Genomic DNA, 15,172 nt, shown 5'->3' on the forward strand with positions numbered 1-15,172 from the left:
CAGAACAAGAAGAGGGATGCCAGGTAGCACATGTAATGAAGGGATTGCAATTCAGAACCTGAAAGCGATGGAACCATAGAGTCTCTTACTACATACAGGGAAAGAGCTGAACAAGTTTTTTGCGTCAAATGGAAAGGTGTCACTGACTCATTTACATAAGAACAAATATATTGACAGGTTGCTCTTGAAGTGGGGAGGTCTGTGACCATTCTAGACAGCTTAGCCCTTTGGGAATGGTCCCCTCTGTGCCTGGTGGTGCCCGAGAAATATAATGGCCTATAAAGAAATTAATGTTGAGTAGTAGTTTGAAGAATGTGGGTATATTTGAGAGAGACACAGACTGACTTCTGGGTTCTTGGGAACGGTCTTGAAGCAGTTTATTTGAGTGTGTTGGAGGATTAGGATCAATACTTTGAATGTTACCCAGTATTATCTGGAGTTTTAGGGTTAAGTGTTCTCAGAAATGAGTATTCACCAAGAGAGATTGTAGATTGTGGAAAACAGGTAGAGATTGGTCTGTGTGAGGTCCACGGAGGTCTCTGAAGTGAGGTGAGATGAGAACCTCAGCAGGAGGTGGATTCAATAAAATGTCAAAATAGCTGCCATAAGCTTAATTCTAAAGCTTTTTATTTTAACCCCATTATTTACTGTTGATTCAAATGAACTACAGTCTAACTTTGTAATGACAAGTAACTGTCAGCAGCTTCTTCCTGCTTCAGAAATGCAGGCCTTTTATTTTCAGGTGATCTCTACATGTGTAGCCATTTTTTGGGAAAGCTTTTCTCCAGTGCCTGTGCTGTAGAGCCTGGGATTGTTTGTGTTTGACAAGTGATAGCATGCAAAGGTTATTAGCCTTTCAGGAAGATATGAATCTCTGAGATGCTCCAGTTATGTGCTAGGGAAGGGTGTCATCAATGTGTTTAATATAGCAAAACCTACACGTGGAGCCCCTCTCCACATTTCCACCCATGGCTGCAGGTCATTTCTGCTTTCCTGCTTACTCAGACAGAGAACTGAGAGATTTTTAAAACAGGTGGAATCATGAACAGAAGCCTGAAATTCTGACTGTCTTTTGCTTTGAGTGTTGGCTTTTTTCTTCACTGATGAACTAATGCATTTAGATGTTTTGAATCCTTCTGCTTTGGTGGTTAAATTTTACTGGGTTTCTTTTAATGCTGTTGCTGGTAAATTTATAATTTTTTTGCTTCTTTTATACAAGTCATGTGACCCTAGCTAGCTCAACTGTTTCTGTCCCACAAAGAATGAAAAGACCTTGAAATGACATTTATCAGATTGTCTGATAACTGAACAGTTACAAAACTATCCTTTGTTTAAGAAAATTTCCATAGAGTAGGCTGGTTAATGCTTCTTGTATTTTGAAGAGTAAATAACTATCAGTAACAGATACCTACCACTAAAACTCTACCAATTAAAAAAAAGATGTAAATATTTCCAAACATGGACCATTTAGAACATGAAAACAGTTGCACTGGGTCGGACCAAAAGTCCATCTGTCTAGTGGCAGATGCCAACAGAAAGACTGCATCAAAAAGTACATGCATAGTATGTCCTTCCTCTGCCTCCTTCAAAAATGCCTCCGGCAAGGTGGGTTTAGGAACTTCTTGAGCCAGAGATGATATCTTTGTGTTTAATAGTCATGGATGGAACTTTCTTCCGTGTTTCTATCTAATCTGTTTTTTAACTGCCTAAGTTTTTGGCCTCCATAAATTCTATTAGGAATAAAATCTACTGTTGAGTTATGCCTTGTGAAAAAGTGCTGCTTTTTGCTTCTTTTAAACCTGACACTTGCTGATTTAATTTAATACCATGTTTGTAACACAACTCCTCTTGAAAGGAAACGAAGGCAGAGAGTACTGATGGCAGTGTCAGAGACAAGACTGGAATTACCATGGTATGACATCCTGCCCTGTGCTCAGAACTATATATTGTAATTCAATCCTGTAATCCATGAAATTATACCTGAATTTATCTGCTGTACAGCAGCGTGCCAGATGAAACTGCTCTGTAATACTGCTTTGAAGAAAAATAAACAACCCCGTAGTTTATGTAGATATATCCATGTACAATATTCATGTTTTATTTACCATGGAGGATGGTAGTATGTTGGTCGTCAAACCAGAGAATTGTAGTAAAAGTTCAGTCAGCAAAACGATACTGATCACATCAAAATGAAGGAGCATACAAGCAAGCAGAAAGGTCCCTCAGCTTTGTAAGGACTGTAGGGCAGCCCTTAGTACAACTGTCAGAGCATGCTGATGCTGTCACTGCGTGAACTTTGTACTTGTGTGGGCAAACAGTAGCAGTGGAGTCTGGAAAAAGGAGCAGCAGCCTCTCTGTCTGAAGATACTTCCTTGGTGTTGAGCCACTGCCGCTGCTTCCTCATGACAGCCCTTCCTCTTTCCGTGTTGCTCCAGGAGGCTCTGAGGAGGAGAAGAGGCTTAGGAAAGGGAGGGGTTGGAAAAACAGCAACACTAGGAGTATGGGGAGGAAGGAGGCAGCAGCAGAACTTGGCATTAGAGGGGTGAGGAACAGCAGGGGAAGTGCGTGAAAGAGGAGAGGGTGTTTGGGGGAAGAAGGGAGAGAAGACAGCAGCGAAGAGGGACAGTTTAAAATAAAGCTAGCATCATCAAGAGAGAATGCTCCTGCCATTACAGAGCTTTTCTTCACATTGTAAGAGTAACCGCCCTGTGCTTATTCAGAACTTGAACTCATCCTTAAGTTGTGTTGAAATAACTTACCTTGTCATAGTTTGAGACCTATTAGGTCCAAGTGAAACTAATGTAAGGGAGAGCTGCGGCTTCTTTCATCTTACAGAGATGTTGCAAGGCATTGCTCATTTAGAAAAGTAATTTAAGCTTACTACCAAATAAGTAAGCAGAATTATACTGTAGATACTCTGTCAATGGAGTTTTATATTTATGACTCTAAATGTATGGCAGTTTTATGCAAGAGAGACATGAAATACAATTTAAAAGGATAAACTGAACCTGACTGCAAAAGTTTTGTCCCTGCTTTTTTCCATAGAGGCGTCTTAAACTAGTTGTTAAAAATAGTTTTTTTCCTTTTGTACAAGTGTCTTTTCCTCCTCACTAAGGAGTCTTGCTGTAGCCAAGATTTATTCTTTAAGATTAATTAATGGATAACAGTAAATAACCAACTTTCCATTATAATAGACATACAATAAAATTTCACTGACACATCAGTGTCAGACAGTGGGAAGATTTCTAGCAGAAAAAAAAGTGGAGTTGTGTTTCCAACTTGGTTTGTCATTTTCAGCAGTACTCTGGTTGGTTCTTTTAGTGTCCCCCAAATTAAGGAGCCAAACTTCGGTTAGTAATTTTTGTTATATATAAAAAATAAGCCCTTTTCAATAATACAACTAAGCAGACTATTTTTAACTTTGGTACATGTTACTTATCTTCCATATTAAACTTAAAAATATAGGCTTCAGCTGTAACTTGTTCTTGGATTATCCAATGAAATGAAACTTTCTAGGTTGCTAGTTATATCATATATTCACTTATTTCCCATGTTTCTTCATAGAATCGTAGAATCATTTAGGTTGGAAAAGACCTTCAAGACCATTGAGTCCAACCAACATCCATGCCCACTAAACCATGTTCTGGAGTACCTTGTCTATGTGCTTTTTGAATACCTCCAGGGATGGTGACTCAACCACTTCCCTGGGCAACCCATTACAATGTTTGACAACCCTCTCAGTAAAAAAATTTTTCCTAATATCTAACTTAAATCTCCCTTGCTGCAACTTAAGGCCATTTCGTCTTGTCCTATCTCCAGCCACCTGACAGAAGAGACCAGCACCCACCTCACTACAACCCCCTTTGAGGTAGTTGTAGAGAGCGATAAGGTGTCCCCTCAGCCTCCACTTTTCTCCAAACTAAACAGCCCTAGTTCCCTCAGCCGCTCCTCGTAAGACTTGTGCTCCAGGCCCCACACCAACTTGGTTGCCCTTCTCTGAACACGCTCCAGCACCTCAATGTCTTTCCTGTAGTGAGGGGCCCAAAACTGAACACAGCACTCGAGGTGCAGCCTCACCAGTGCCAAGTACAGGGAGGTGATCACTGCCCTGCTCCTGCTGGCCACACTATTTCTGATGCAGGCCAGGATGCCATTGGCCTTCTTGGCCACCTGGGCACACTGCTGGCTCCTATTCAGCCGGCTGTCAGCCATCAACCCCAGGTCCTTTTCTGCCGGGCAGCTTTCCAGCCACTCTTCCCCAAGCCTGTAGCGCTGCATGGGGTTGCCGTGACCCAAGTGCAGGACCCGGCACTTGGCCTTGTTGAGCTTCATACGACTGGCCTCAGCCCATCGATCCAGCCTGTCCAGGTCCCTCTGTAGAGCCTCCCTACCCTCCAGCAGATCGACCCTGCCTCCCAGCTTGGTGTCAACTGCAAACTTGCTGAGGGTGCACTCAATCCCCTCATCCAAATCACCGATAAAGATATTAAACAGAACGGGGCCCAACACCGAGCCCTGGGGAACACCGCTTGTGACCCACCGCCAACTGGATTTCACCCCATTCACCACAACCCTGTGGGCTTGGCCATCCAGCCAGTTTTTCACCCAGTGAAGAGTACACTTATCCAGGCCACGAGACGCCAGCTTCTCAAGGAGTATGCCATGAGAGACAGTGTCAAAGGCCTTGCTGAAGTCAAGGTAGATAACGTCCACAGCCTTTCCCTCATCCACTAGGCGGGTCACCTGGCCATAAGAGGGGATCAGGTTGGTCAAGCAGGACCTGCCTTTTGTAAACCCATGCTGACGGGGCCTGATCCCCTTCTTATCCTGGACTTGCCATGCGAGTGCTCTCAAGACAAACTGTTCCATACTCTTCCTCGGCACCGAGGTCAGGCTGACAGGCCTGTAGTTCCCCGGATCCTCCCTCTGACCCGTCTTGTAAATGGGTGTCACATTGGCAAGCCTCTAGTCCTCTGGGACCTCCCCCATTGACCAGGAACGCTGATAGATGATAGAGAGTGGCTTGGCAAGGACCTCTGCCCGTTCCCTCACTACTCTTGGATGGATCCCATCAGGTCCCATAGATTTCTGAGTGTCCAGATGGTGTAGTAGGTCCCTAACTATTTCCTCCTGGATTAAGGATGGTATGTTATGTTCTTCATCCTTACCTTCCAGCTCAAGGGTTGGAGTACCCTGGGGATAACTGGACTCACTATTAAAGACTGAGGCAAAGAAGGCATTAAGTACCTCGGCCTTTTCCTCATCACTGGTTGCTACGTTCCCTTCTGTATCCATTAAAGGAAAGATATTCTCCTTGGGATTCTTTTTACTGTTAACATATTTGTAAAAACATTTTTCGTTGTCCCTTACCATAGTGGCCAGCTTTAGTTCTAGCTGAGCTTTTGCCTTTCTAATTTTCTCTCTGTACGATCTAACAAGATCCCTGTACTCCTCCCAAGTTGCCCACCCTTTCCTCCAGAGATGATAAACTCTCCTTTTTTCCTTGAGTCCTAGCAAAAGCTCCCCATTCAGCCAGGCTGGTCGTTTTCCTACCGTTTTAATGCAGGCTGCCTTCAGAGAGATTCAAAAGCTTATAAGCAACATCTGGAGGGGTTTTGCATGTTGCAAAAGTCTTCCATAAGTGAAAAAAATGGATACAGGCACAGCATACACTGTGTAGTAGAATCAGAACTGCACGTAGTTACCTGACACATTGAGCATTATGCTGTGTTTCAACATGTTGAATGACCAGTCTGACGGTAGATAAGTTCAGGCATGGCAGTATTACCTTGCTGGTGGTGTGTGTGTGTGTATTTAGTTTCACCCAGTGGAAGTTGCTGAATATCCTTTGTGCTGAATGGTGCCTACAAGACACAGTTCTGAATAAGGGGATGGGGTGGGAAATGCTGAATGGCATTATATGTCCCAGAGGAACCCAGCTCTTTTTTTAGGCACTACAAAGGCTGTAATGTCTTCTGGTATAACGTAAGCCTAGCCAAGGCGAGTTCTATTTCTTTCATCTCTCTGTCACCTCGAGGAAAACATGTTCAGGAACATGGGAAAGAAGAGTCCTGTTTTTTTACTGTCCCACTCTTTTCCTTGCCCTTTTGCGGAGTTGGCCTAAAACCAAAAAAGGCCCCATGCCATGCACGTTCACAGGCTTCTACTTTTCTGCCCTGTTACTGAGGCAGGGAAACAACAAACACCATGCTCACCCATGACAAGGAGTCATTAATTTGCTTTAAAGTGTTCTGAGGTGAAACTACTGGGACTTCTGTCACTCGTGGGTGACATGTTTTATTTGAATGTAAAACATCCATCTGCTTTGCTGTTGGTCAGTATGAAATATTTTAAGAAAATGGTCAAACTATCAAACAAAATAAGCAATAGTGTTGTTTGACATTACTTATCAAACAAAAGAGCAAACTGATGGTGTTGCGGGGCTGGGTGTGTACATGCAAGTATATATAGTTGCCTGTTACACACATGTCCTGTGTACCATTACTCTTGTTCAGTGATCTTTCTCTGCCTCTTTCTGTTTTTTGATGACTGTATTTTTGCAGACCGTGGAAGAGATTGAGGGTGTGCTGGGACGTGACCTTTATCCAAATCTATCTGAAGAGAGATCTCGATGGGAAAAGGAGCTAGCTGGCTTGCGGGAAGAGAATGAGAGCCTCACGGCCATGCTGTGTAGCAAAGAGGAGGAGCTGAACAGGACCAAGGCCACCATGAATGCTATTCGTGAAGAAAGGGACAGACTGCGTAGAAGGGTAAGAGTGCTGCATAGATGATGGTTTCTTGTTCCTCCTAGCCTGCATAATTTTGTCACCAGAACAAGCTTCTCTTTAATCTTGCTTCCTGTACTGGCTGTAGGGCTTTTTGTTGTTAAAGCTGAGCTATACAAGTTACAGAACTGGGACAAAACTGAACATAATTGAAAAAGCACGTGTGATGAACAGCCAAGGTGTACAACAAGCTGATGTCAGAAATCATGTGTTAACAGAAAACCTGATACTCATCTCTAAGGAAGCATATGTAACTTGTCTATAGAAAAAGCAGATGTTCATTTAGTGAGTTTTCCTGTAAACAACAAATATTTCTTTGTTTTTAACGGGAATTCAATTTGCGATTAGGAGAAAGAAAAAGAGCAGGACTCCTGTCAGTGGGTAATAATTCTCAGAACTGAACAATGAGTAGTCCCAGCCATGTCCTGCTTCCCTGTCTACGTTTTATGATGCTGCAAGGTCAGATAAAGGCCTTGTGCTTTGTATGGAATCGAAACTAAAAAAGCCTGGATATTTGTTCACGAAAAAGGTGAAAGATCCAAGAGAACGTGACCTCAGTCTCTGTTACTTTTAAAATTTGTTGACTTTGTCCCTCTTAAATCTGCAGAGTTTTGACTAGATATGAAATAATTTTGTTTTCAAAACAGGCAGTTTCAAGTTTCTATTCAATTTGAGTGACAACTGAGACAACTGTATCTTGGTAGAATTATTGGAAGTGTTGCTCTTCACCTACTGGCAGCAGATCAACCTTTTATGCAAATACTGTGCTTCTAAAACAACATTGTTTTGTAGCGAGTGTATCATTTTAGCATGAAGGGGCGTTTTGTGAGACTTCCAATCTTCAGATACCACTTTGCAAAACTAACTATCCTCTCTTAACACTAAAAAAAAGGTGTGTGCAACAAGGGAAGAAGAGTAATCTGCTATCATGTAAAACAAGACCACTTCAACTTTTCCTTAGTAAAATTTAGTTTTATTATATAACATAAGTGTAAGTTGGTTTCAGTCCTGAAGTTTTTGGACTGGTTTTATATTTGCACTTCTTTTTAAGCAGAGGCAGTACTATGCCTTGAGCTACAGAAGCAGCATTTATACACCCGGTGAATTATTGCAGGATTGGGACGGGGGGATGGGGGTGGCAAGCGAGCAGAGAATAGAAGCATGTGCTTGTGAAATTTGCTTACAAAAATGCAGATATTGATAGTACAGGTGATATGGATCAATATTGGGATATCAAACAAGAAAAAAAATAGGTGGCCTTGAGGATAGAATTAATAGAAAATATTTAAATTTTGAGAGGTACAGAATGCAAGTTAAGGTGCTTAGAAGATTGGTAACAAGAGTTTATGCCAACAGCCGGGAGCTCCTCGGTTAAAAAACAGAAAATGGGGGAAAGAATTGGTGTTTGTGATCACCAGCAATCACCAGAGATCAGCAAAATCTGAATTTGATTTCTTTTCACAAGCGCTGGAGAAAGCAAGTAAGAATGGGAGCTAATGGAGACCAAACTGGAGTGAGAACAGATTAGTGTAAACCACTCAAGGTTGTATTAGGCCAGAAATCGGACTGTGAGGTGTTTAACAGACAAGAGGATTGTGCTTTTGGAGAAACAGTAAGGAGTAAGGCTACTGACTAATAGGCCACTTTGAAAATGGAGCTTTAAAATACTAAAGTTATGTTTGTATAATGAAATGTGTGACTATGCAGGGATACCTATTAAACCCAGGATGGTTACATGAGGATTGTATCCAAAGGAAGGCAAAAAAGCGTACTTTAAATTGGCCCAGTTAATACAGCTGCATTAATCCTAGCGCTAGCCTTAGTATCTCTGCACAAAACTGTTACGTTTTGCCTGGCTGCCAGCAACAGCAGAGGGTTGGATCAGATGATGGGGAAAATGCTGTTTAGTTCTGTGTATGCAGATACTGCTTGACTTGGTCAATCTGTATTGGAATCCCTAGTGAACCAAGCATTTGTGGAGCCACACAAGTACTGGCTATGTTATTGAGTATTTCACAATTTCCTTAGTATAGGCAGGGCCTAGCACTGAAAGGATGGTGTGTTAATCATGCTGATCTAGTAGTTGCTGGCCTGTCTCTTGGAACTGCTGGCAGGGATGCTGCATGTGTTACTGATGCCTCTTTGTTATGGAAGCATCTCTGATGGAAACAGAACTAGGTCATCAAATTGTTTCGTGTAAGTGGCTAGAGCAATTGTCAGATGATAGCAGCAGTGGGATGTTACTGACCTGAGGTATGTTCACACCACTGACCCTGGAGAGGGTAAGTCTTGAATTGCTCTGTAGAGACTGTGAGCTGTCTCGTGTACAGCAAGCCAGTTTAAATGTTCATTCCTCTTTAATTAAGGAAATTCTTCTTGGACAGATTGGATAGATGTCTTGCCCAGTAGAGGAAGGGTTAATGTCGGATTGTCACAGAGTGTAACAAAATCAAGCAGCCTCCATACTCAGGCACAGCTGGCAGGGGTTTTTTTCAGTTGTTTTCATTTAGTTTGCGCCTATAGAGCACTTTATTGAAATATGGTTTTTAATATCATCCTGAATTTGCAGAACAACTGGTTTATTGCCCCCACCAGAGAAGTTTGTCCATGGCATATGACCCTGTCAGCAACAGTATATAACTTGCACTGGAAACCGTATTTGCATTTTTAATGTAATGGTGTACATGGTTTTCTTTGACCTATTAAATATTTTCTGCATACCACCTGAACTCAGAGTCACTTCAGATTATTTCCCTGGAGACTGGGAAGGGAGATCCAACTAAAATTTAGTTATTGTTTTTCTCAAATTAAATTGGGTGAAGTGAATAAGCTTGAAGTTGACCAGATCAATAGGTCTGTTGCTTTAGACCAATGTCTGTAATCAAGCAGAGTGCTTTCAATACATTTTTCTCAGGCTTGTTGGAGACTTAATTTAATTAGGTATTTACTGTGCTCAGTTAACAGATTGAGCCTCTTTCTAGAACAGTGGCTAAGAAACAATATACATATGGAATTTATTTCTCACAGCTCATTAGTAAATGAGGTAATCACTTTTTTCTGTAGGGTTCCTGCAATGTAGTGACTAATGTCATAACATAGAGGTTTATTTTACCTCTGTATGATATTGCCATATTAAAAATAAAATCGATTTAAATCTGGGCCAGTCAATGGCCTAGAAAACTGTTCACATATAGCTGACCATAATCCTGAATCCGGTAATACAGATAAGATGCCGGGGAACTTCTGTACCAGTTCATGGGACTGATGTTATTACTACATGAGAATAAGGTTGTAATCAGATCAGCACTATTTATGACTGCTATATGTAGTAACAGACTTAAATAATACTAGAAAAAGTAATATTTGTGTTCTTACACAAAATCTCTTGTATCCACCAGGGGAGTCAGATGAGCAGCACTGATACAGCATATAAATTCCATCCTGACTGCCAAGTAAAAGTTGTGGGGTTTTTAATTACTGCCCATGAAAGTTGCCAGATGAGTAGTGCCTCAGCACAGTCCCAAAAGCAGCCTGTTGACATGAGAAGCAGTAGGTGTGGGCAGTCTTCAGGCTTCTCTGAGTCTGTTCTGAAGAAGTAAGTCTAAAGAGAAAAGGCGGTTCCAGCTCAGGAGGTATCTTAAGTCTATTCTCTGCAAAAGCCAGATGTCAACTTGTTCAGTTAATCAAATGCTCTTAGTTGTGAGGATTGTTCTGTATCTCCTCCAAACTCTGCTGAATTCGCCAAACTGACGATAATAAGAACAGAGTTAGTATTTTAGCTATCTTTGACTTAAGACCTTAATGAAAACATAATCAGCAGAGAAGTAGAAAAGTGCTGTTTTAATACGTGATCCCTCCAGCTGCCCAGATTGCTCCCACTCCAAGAAACTTAATTTTAGCACGAGGGCTGTCCCAAAATGCCTTGTTCTTGCGAGGAGTTGAAACCTACCCAAACCACAGCAGGAGTCAGATCCTTGGCCTCACAGGCACTGTTCTCGGATGACACAAAGCTGGCACAAACTGCTCAGCTGTCCATGTTTTGGCGTCATTTGTGTTGGGATCAGAAAGTATTGTTTAGGTTGCTAGAGAGCACTGGTACGTTACGAACATTTAGAGATTATTACCAGCTTGCACAGCTTAACGTGATCCTTGAACTGTTGTCTTCTTGTCTTTTGGTGCGCACCAGAAACCTGAGGTAGCAGCCAAAAGCTATTTCCATTCTCTGCCTCCTTCAGTTGCATGGTATTTGCTTATGCAGCAGTATCTCCACTTAGCTGTTAACAAACTAGAGCTTTGCTTCTGTTTTCAAGCTTGTATGCAAATGGATCAGTGATTAATCTGAAATGAAATGAGAAGAAGCCTGAGATAGGCTTACTGCCCTCATTTGTGCCACTGTGTGCCAGCCTGGATCAGAACACTTAAGCTGTGCTCAGAGCTTTTAGGAAATCCACCCTTCACCTCCCATGTCATGTCCTGCCATGTCCTTGGTTTTTGTTGCTGTGCTTCCTTTGTAGAGGTGCGGCACGCAGATCTTTCCTCATGGAGCACTGCATGAGGGAGTTTTGTCTGAAAGGTGTCAAATGCAGAGGAGCGCTTGCTTGGTGACATATTTGTATCCCCCAGCACCCTGTAGTCTCTCCTGCTGCTTAAAAAAGTCATATGTATAAACCGTAGCAGTGTGCCTGTTCTCCTGCAGCTTGTTGTGTCTGTGTGTTGTTCCTTTTCTCTGTTCCTCAAGATAATTGTTCAGACTGCAGACTAATTTTCAGATCTGCCAGAGGACTAGGGCTCCTAGTGACAGTTAAGTTCTTACATATTTCTTGAAAGTAGACATCTTTGAGATTCTGTAAAAGCCCCCTTTGAACTGGTAAGAACTCCAGAGAATTCACTGAGGAGATGGCCCTTACAAATACCAGGAAAGACTTCTTCACCATACGCGGTCAACTACAACAGACAACCTATAGGAAATCAGACCTTGTTAGCTGTGGTGCTCGCGATTTAAGAGGGGCTGAAAATTATCTGGCTGGAAATAATCACACTAGCCCTGATGGAAAGGTTAGCGGTGCTTTAGGCTGGGAAGGGCCCTCACTGCTGAAAGCAGCTTGAATTGTCACACCACTATTTCATTTTCCATCTTCTCCTCCACAGATTTGCAGTATTCATGAATAAATTAGAAACTGGGAGAGATATATTCACTTCCTGTGCTTTGTTACACCTCATGTTTCTCTGCTATATAACAGGGAGAAAAAATTAAAGTGGTATTAAAATGCTGAGGAAAAAAATGTTATTAGTTGAAGGGTTCAAAGATACTGCATGATGACACAGGTCATAAGTAGGGTAGAAAGAAAACAATCACAGGCATGCCCCTTATTTGAAACTGGTTTAGAAACAAAAGCAGCAGGTGTCCTTTGAATGTGGAAATCAGTGACAAAAATATGCAGTTTGTAGCTGTCATTTTTTATTTGGGATATGTTAACCAATCATGTAGTTGTGAGTATGCATGTGTAAAGTACAAAGAGTAAAAACATCTTTCTTAGATTCATGATTACAGATACCAAAGTATTTTCTGTAACCCACTATGCATTTCTGCAAACATGTCCGTGATGCCTGTTAATCACTTATGAAGTCTTTCATAAATCCAACATTACTGTAGTGTGTCAGCCTCTTTTCTCTACCCTTGCTGTCTCTTTATTTAGTTCTTAAGGTATCCAGAAGAAATTATGCTTTATTTTCCCCTATTTCTTACTCCAATTCTCAGCATTCAAAGGAAAAAATCAGAAATGCAGCTAAACAATTGGTTCATATTGCTAAAGATTAAATATTAATAAATAAAATTTCCAGTTACTTAAATTTATATTAATAACTTGAGAACATCTGTTTGCACATGTCTTATCTTGGTATCTAGGCTGTCCATTGCTCAGAAGTCTAATGGCTCTGTTGCCTTGTGCCTCACTTAATGCCCCGCTGCTGCTCTTTCCAAAGTTCCAGCACTTCTTTATTTCTGTAATTCTTTGGACTTCCTCCAGCTGTTTAGAAGATCTTTGCTCTTTCTTTTTTTTCAATGTGGATTTCACAGATGTTTCCCTGGATTTCTCCTTTTTCCTCTGTTCTCGCCTCCTTTTTTTTTTTTTTTTCTGATCATATAATTAGACCTGCCTGTCAGCCACTTTCTCTCTCAATTTAGAGTTCTAGAACTTTGGCAATTTTTATATCCTTCTGGATATGTCTGTCTGTAAACTAGTATGATGCAAGGGCTGAAGAAATCTTTTCTTTAAATCCTTCCTTGTTATTCCTCCCCAACTCAAAAATCCACACTTTTCTGTCTTTCAGTTGAACTTTTTTTGGTTTTGTTTCTTTACTTGTCTTCACCCATTGGATTTTGCCAATTTTGTCATCCATTTCCAGTGAGATCTGCCCTTCCTCTGTCTCCAATTTCCAATTGTTTATTGTGTCTCATGTGCAGTACTGCAATTACCTTCTTTCTACTAATAAACATAACCTTCAGAATAACTTATATTACATTGGTAATGACACTTGAGACTGGTAGAAGTATTGAGCAGGGGTAGTCAGATAATTTTTAATCATACTTTTTAAACTAGTCTTTTCATAACTCGTGCATTCACCAATCCAGAGAAGAAACTGGCTCTTCTGAACTTTTTTTTTTTTCATTATTCCCATTCTTTAGTCTTCTTTATTTTTCCTGTAGAATTACTACTAGTGTGAAAAGTACGTTCTGAGGAGGTGGTGCATGCTGCTGTATTTACGGTGGAGGTTTCAGTGACCAGAAATAGTTACCTAAGCTGTCTCTGGGCAATCTGGTGGGTGGGCAACCCAGTCGTGAGATTCTGGCTTGGTGAACGTGTGAATTGTGAGATTGGTGATTTTACAGGTCAGACAAACTTGCCCTGTTATCCTACTCAGAATTACCATCCAGTACTCAGCGTTGCTAAAGTTAGTGCAATTAATTCAGCATGTAATTTCTCAAATGAAGTCCTGAATCAGTAAATACATCAAGAAACATGAATAAGCAGGCAGTTTCTTTAAGTTGTAGTTGCTTCTACGATACAGTGTTAAAGCAGTGACTCACATAGAGTGATAACTGTGCTGCGCTCTAAGTTTTCTTTTATAAATGCTTTCCTGAGCAAAGCTTTGCCTGGCTACAGACTTAGCTGTGTTCATTTTTCTTTCTGTTGCTAACATTGTTTTACAGATCCTTAAGAATAATTGGCTTTGTGATCATGGCCAATAGTTGCCGCTCAGTAATAAAACATAGACTAAAGGAAACCTATCTGCCTTAAAGTTTTGTGTAATATTGTCCTTACCTAAGGTGGTTTTAAACTTTGGAGTCAATGAATACTTAGCATTTTAAGCAACTTTAACACTCTGTTTCCTGATTGCCCTTAAATTTAGCATGGTACTTGTTTTGAGGCTGAAATCTTGCAGGACTGGGTTCTGGGCATAGGTGAATATTTTAGCAATTTTTAAGTCAATTGAGGCAGGGATTTGATTTTATGAAGAATATATCCCTAGTGGTTTTCCTGTTTTTGTGGTGGGTTAACCCTGGCTGGACACCAGGTGCCCACCAAAGCCGTTCTATCACTGCCCCTCCTCAGCTGGACAGGGGAGAGAAAATATAACAAAGCTCTCAAGGGTTGAGATAAGGACAGGGAGTGATCACTCAACCAATTAACCGTCACAGGCAAAACAGACTCAACTTGTGGAAAATTAACTTAATTTATTGCCAATCAACCAGAGTAGGGTAATGGGAAATAAAACCAAATCTCAAAACACCTTCCCTCCACCCCTCCCTTCTTCCTGGGCACAGCTTCACTCCTGGATTCTCCACCTCCTCTCCCCCAGCGGCACAGGGGGACAGGGAATGGTGGTTGGGGTCAGTTCATCACATGTTGTCTCTGCAGCTTCATCCTCTTCAGGGGGAGGACTCCTCACTTATCCCCTGCTCCGCCATGGGGTCCCTCCCATGGGAGACAGTCCTCCATGGACTTCTCCAGTGTGGGTCCCTTCTGCGGGCTACAGTCCTTCAGGCACAGAATGCTCCAGCATGGGTCCCCCATGGGGTCACAAGTCCTGCCAGAAAACCTGCTCCGTGAGCTCCTCTCTCCATGGGGCCACAGGTCCTGCCACGACCCTGCTCCAGCGTGGGGTTCCCATGGGGTCACAGCCTCCTTTGGGAACCCACCTGCTCCGGCGTGGGGTTCTGCTCGGGCTGCAGGTGGAGATCTGCTCCACTGTGGACCTCCCTGGGATGCAGGGGAACAGCCTGCCTCACCATGGTCTTCCCCACGGGCTGCAGGGGAATCTCTGCTCCGGTGCATGGAGCATCTCCTCCCCCTCCTTCTTCACTGACCTGGGGGTCTGCAGGGTTC

General features: G+C 42.0%; 2 protein-coding genes across 4 annotated transcripts in view; one reads left to right on the forward strand and one right to left on the reverse strand.

Moving 5' to 3' along the window:
* MCC (MCC regulator of WNT signaling pathway) overlaps positions 1 to 15,172 on the forward strand; it is a 220,625-nt gene that overhangs the window by 165,921 nt on the left and 39,532 nt on the right. For all 3 annotated transcript variants that reach the window (XM_049794828.1, XM_049794827.1, XM_049794829.1), the window contains one exon: positions 6,564 to 6,770. In XM_049794828.1, the coding sequence (XP_049650785.1) occupies positions 6,564 to 6,770 (207 nt within the window). The remainder of the gene's footprint in view (positions 1 to 6,563; positions 6,771 to 15,172) is intronic.
* The window catches only part of APC (APC regulator of WNT signaling pathway), a 317,483-nt gene that overhangs the window by 60,480 nt on the left and 241,831 nt on the right, over positions 1 to 15,172 (reverse strand). The gene's annotated exons all lie outside the window — the stretch shown is intronic.

This window comes from Accipiter gentilis, chromosome Z (genome assembly GCF_929443795.1).
Source record: "Accipiter gentilis chromosome Z, bAccGen1.1, whole genome shotgun sequence".
Taxonomy (NCBI): domain Eukaryota; kingdom Metazoa; phylum Chordata; class Aves; order Accipitriformes; family Accipitridae; genus Astur; species Astur gentilis.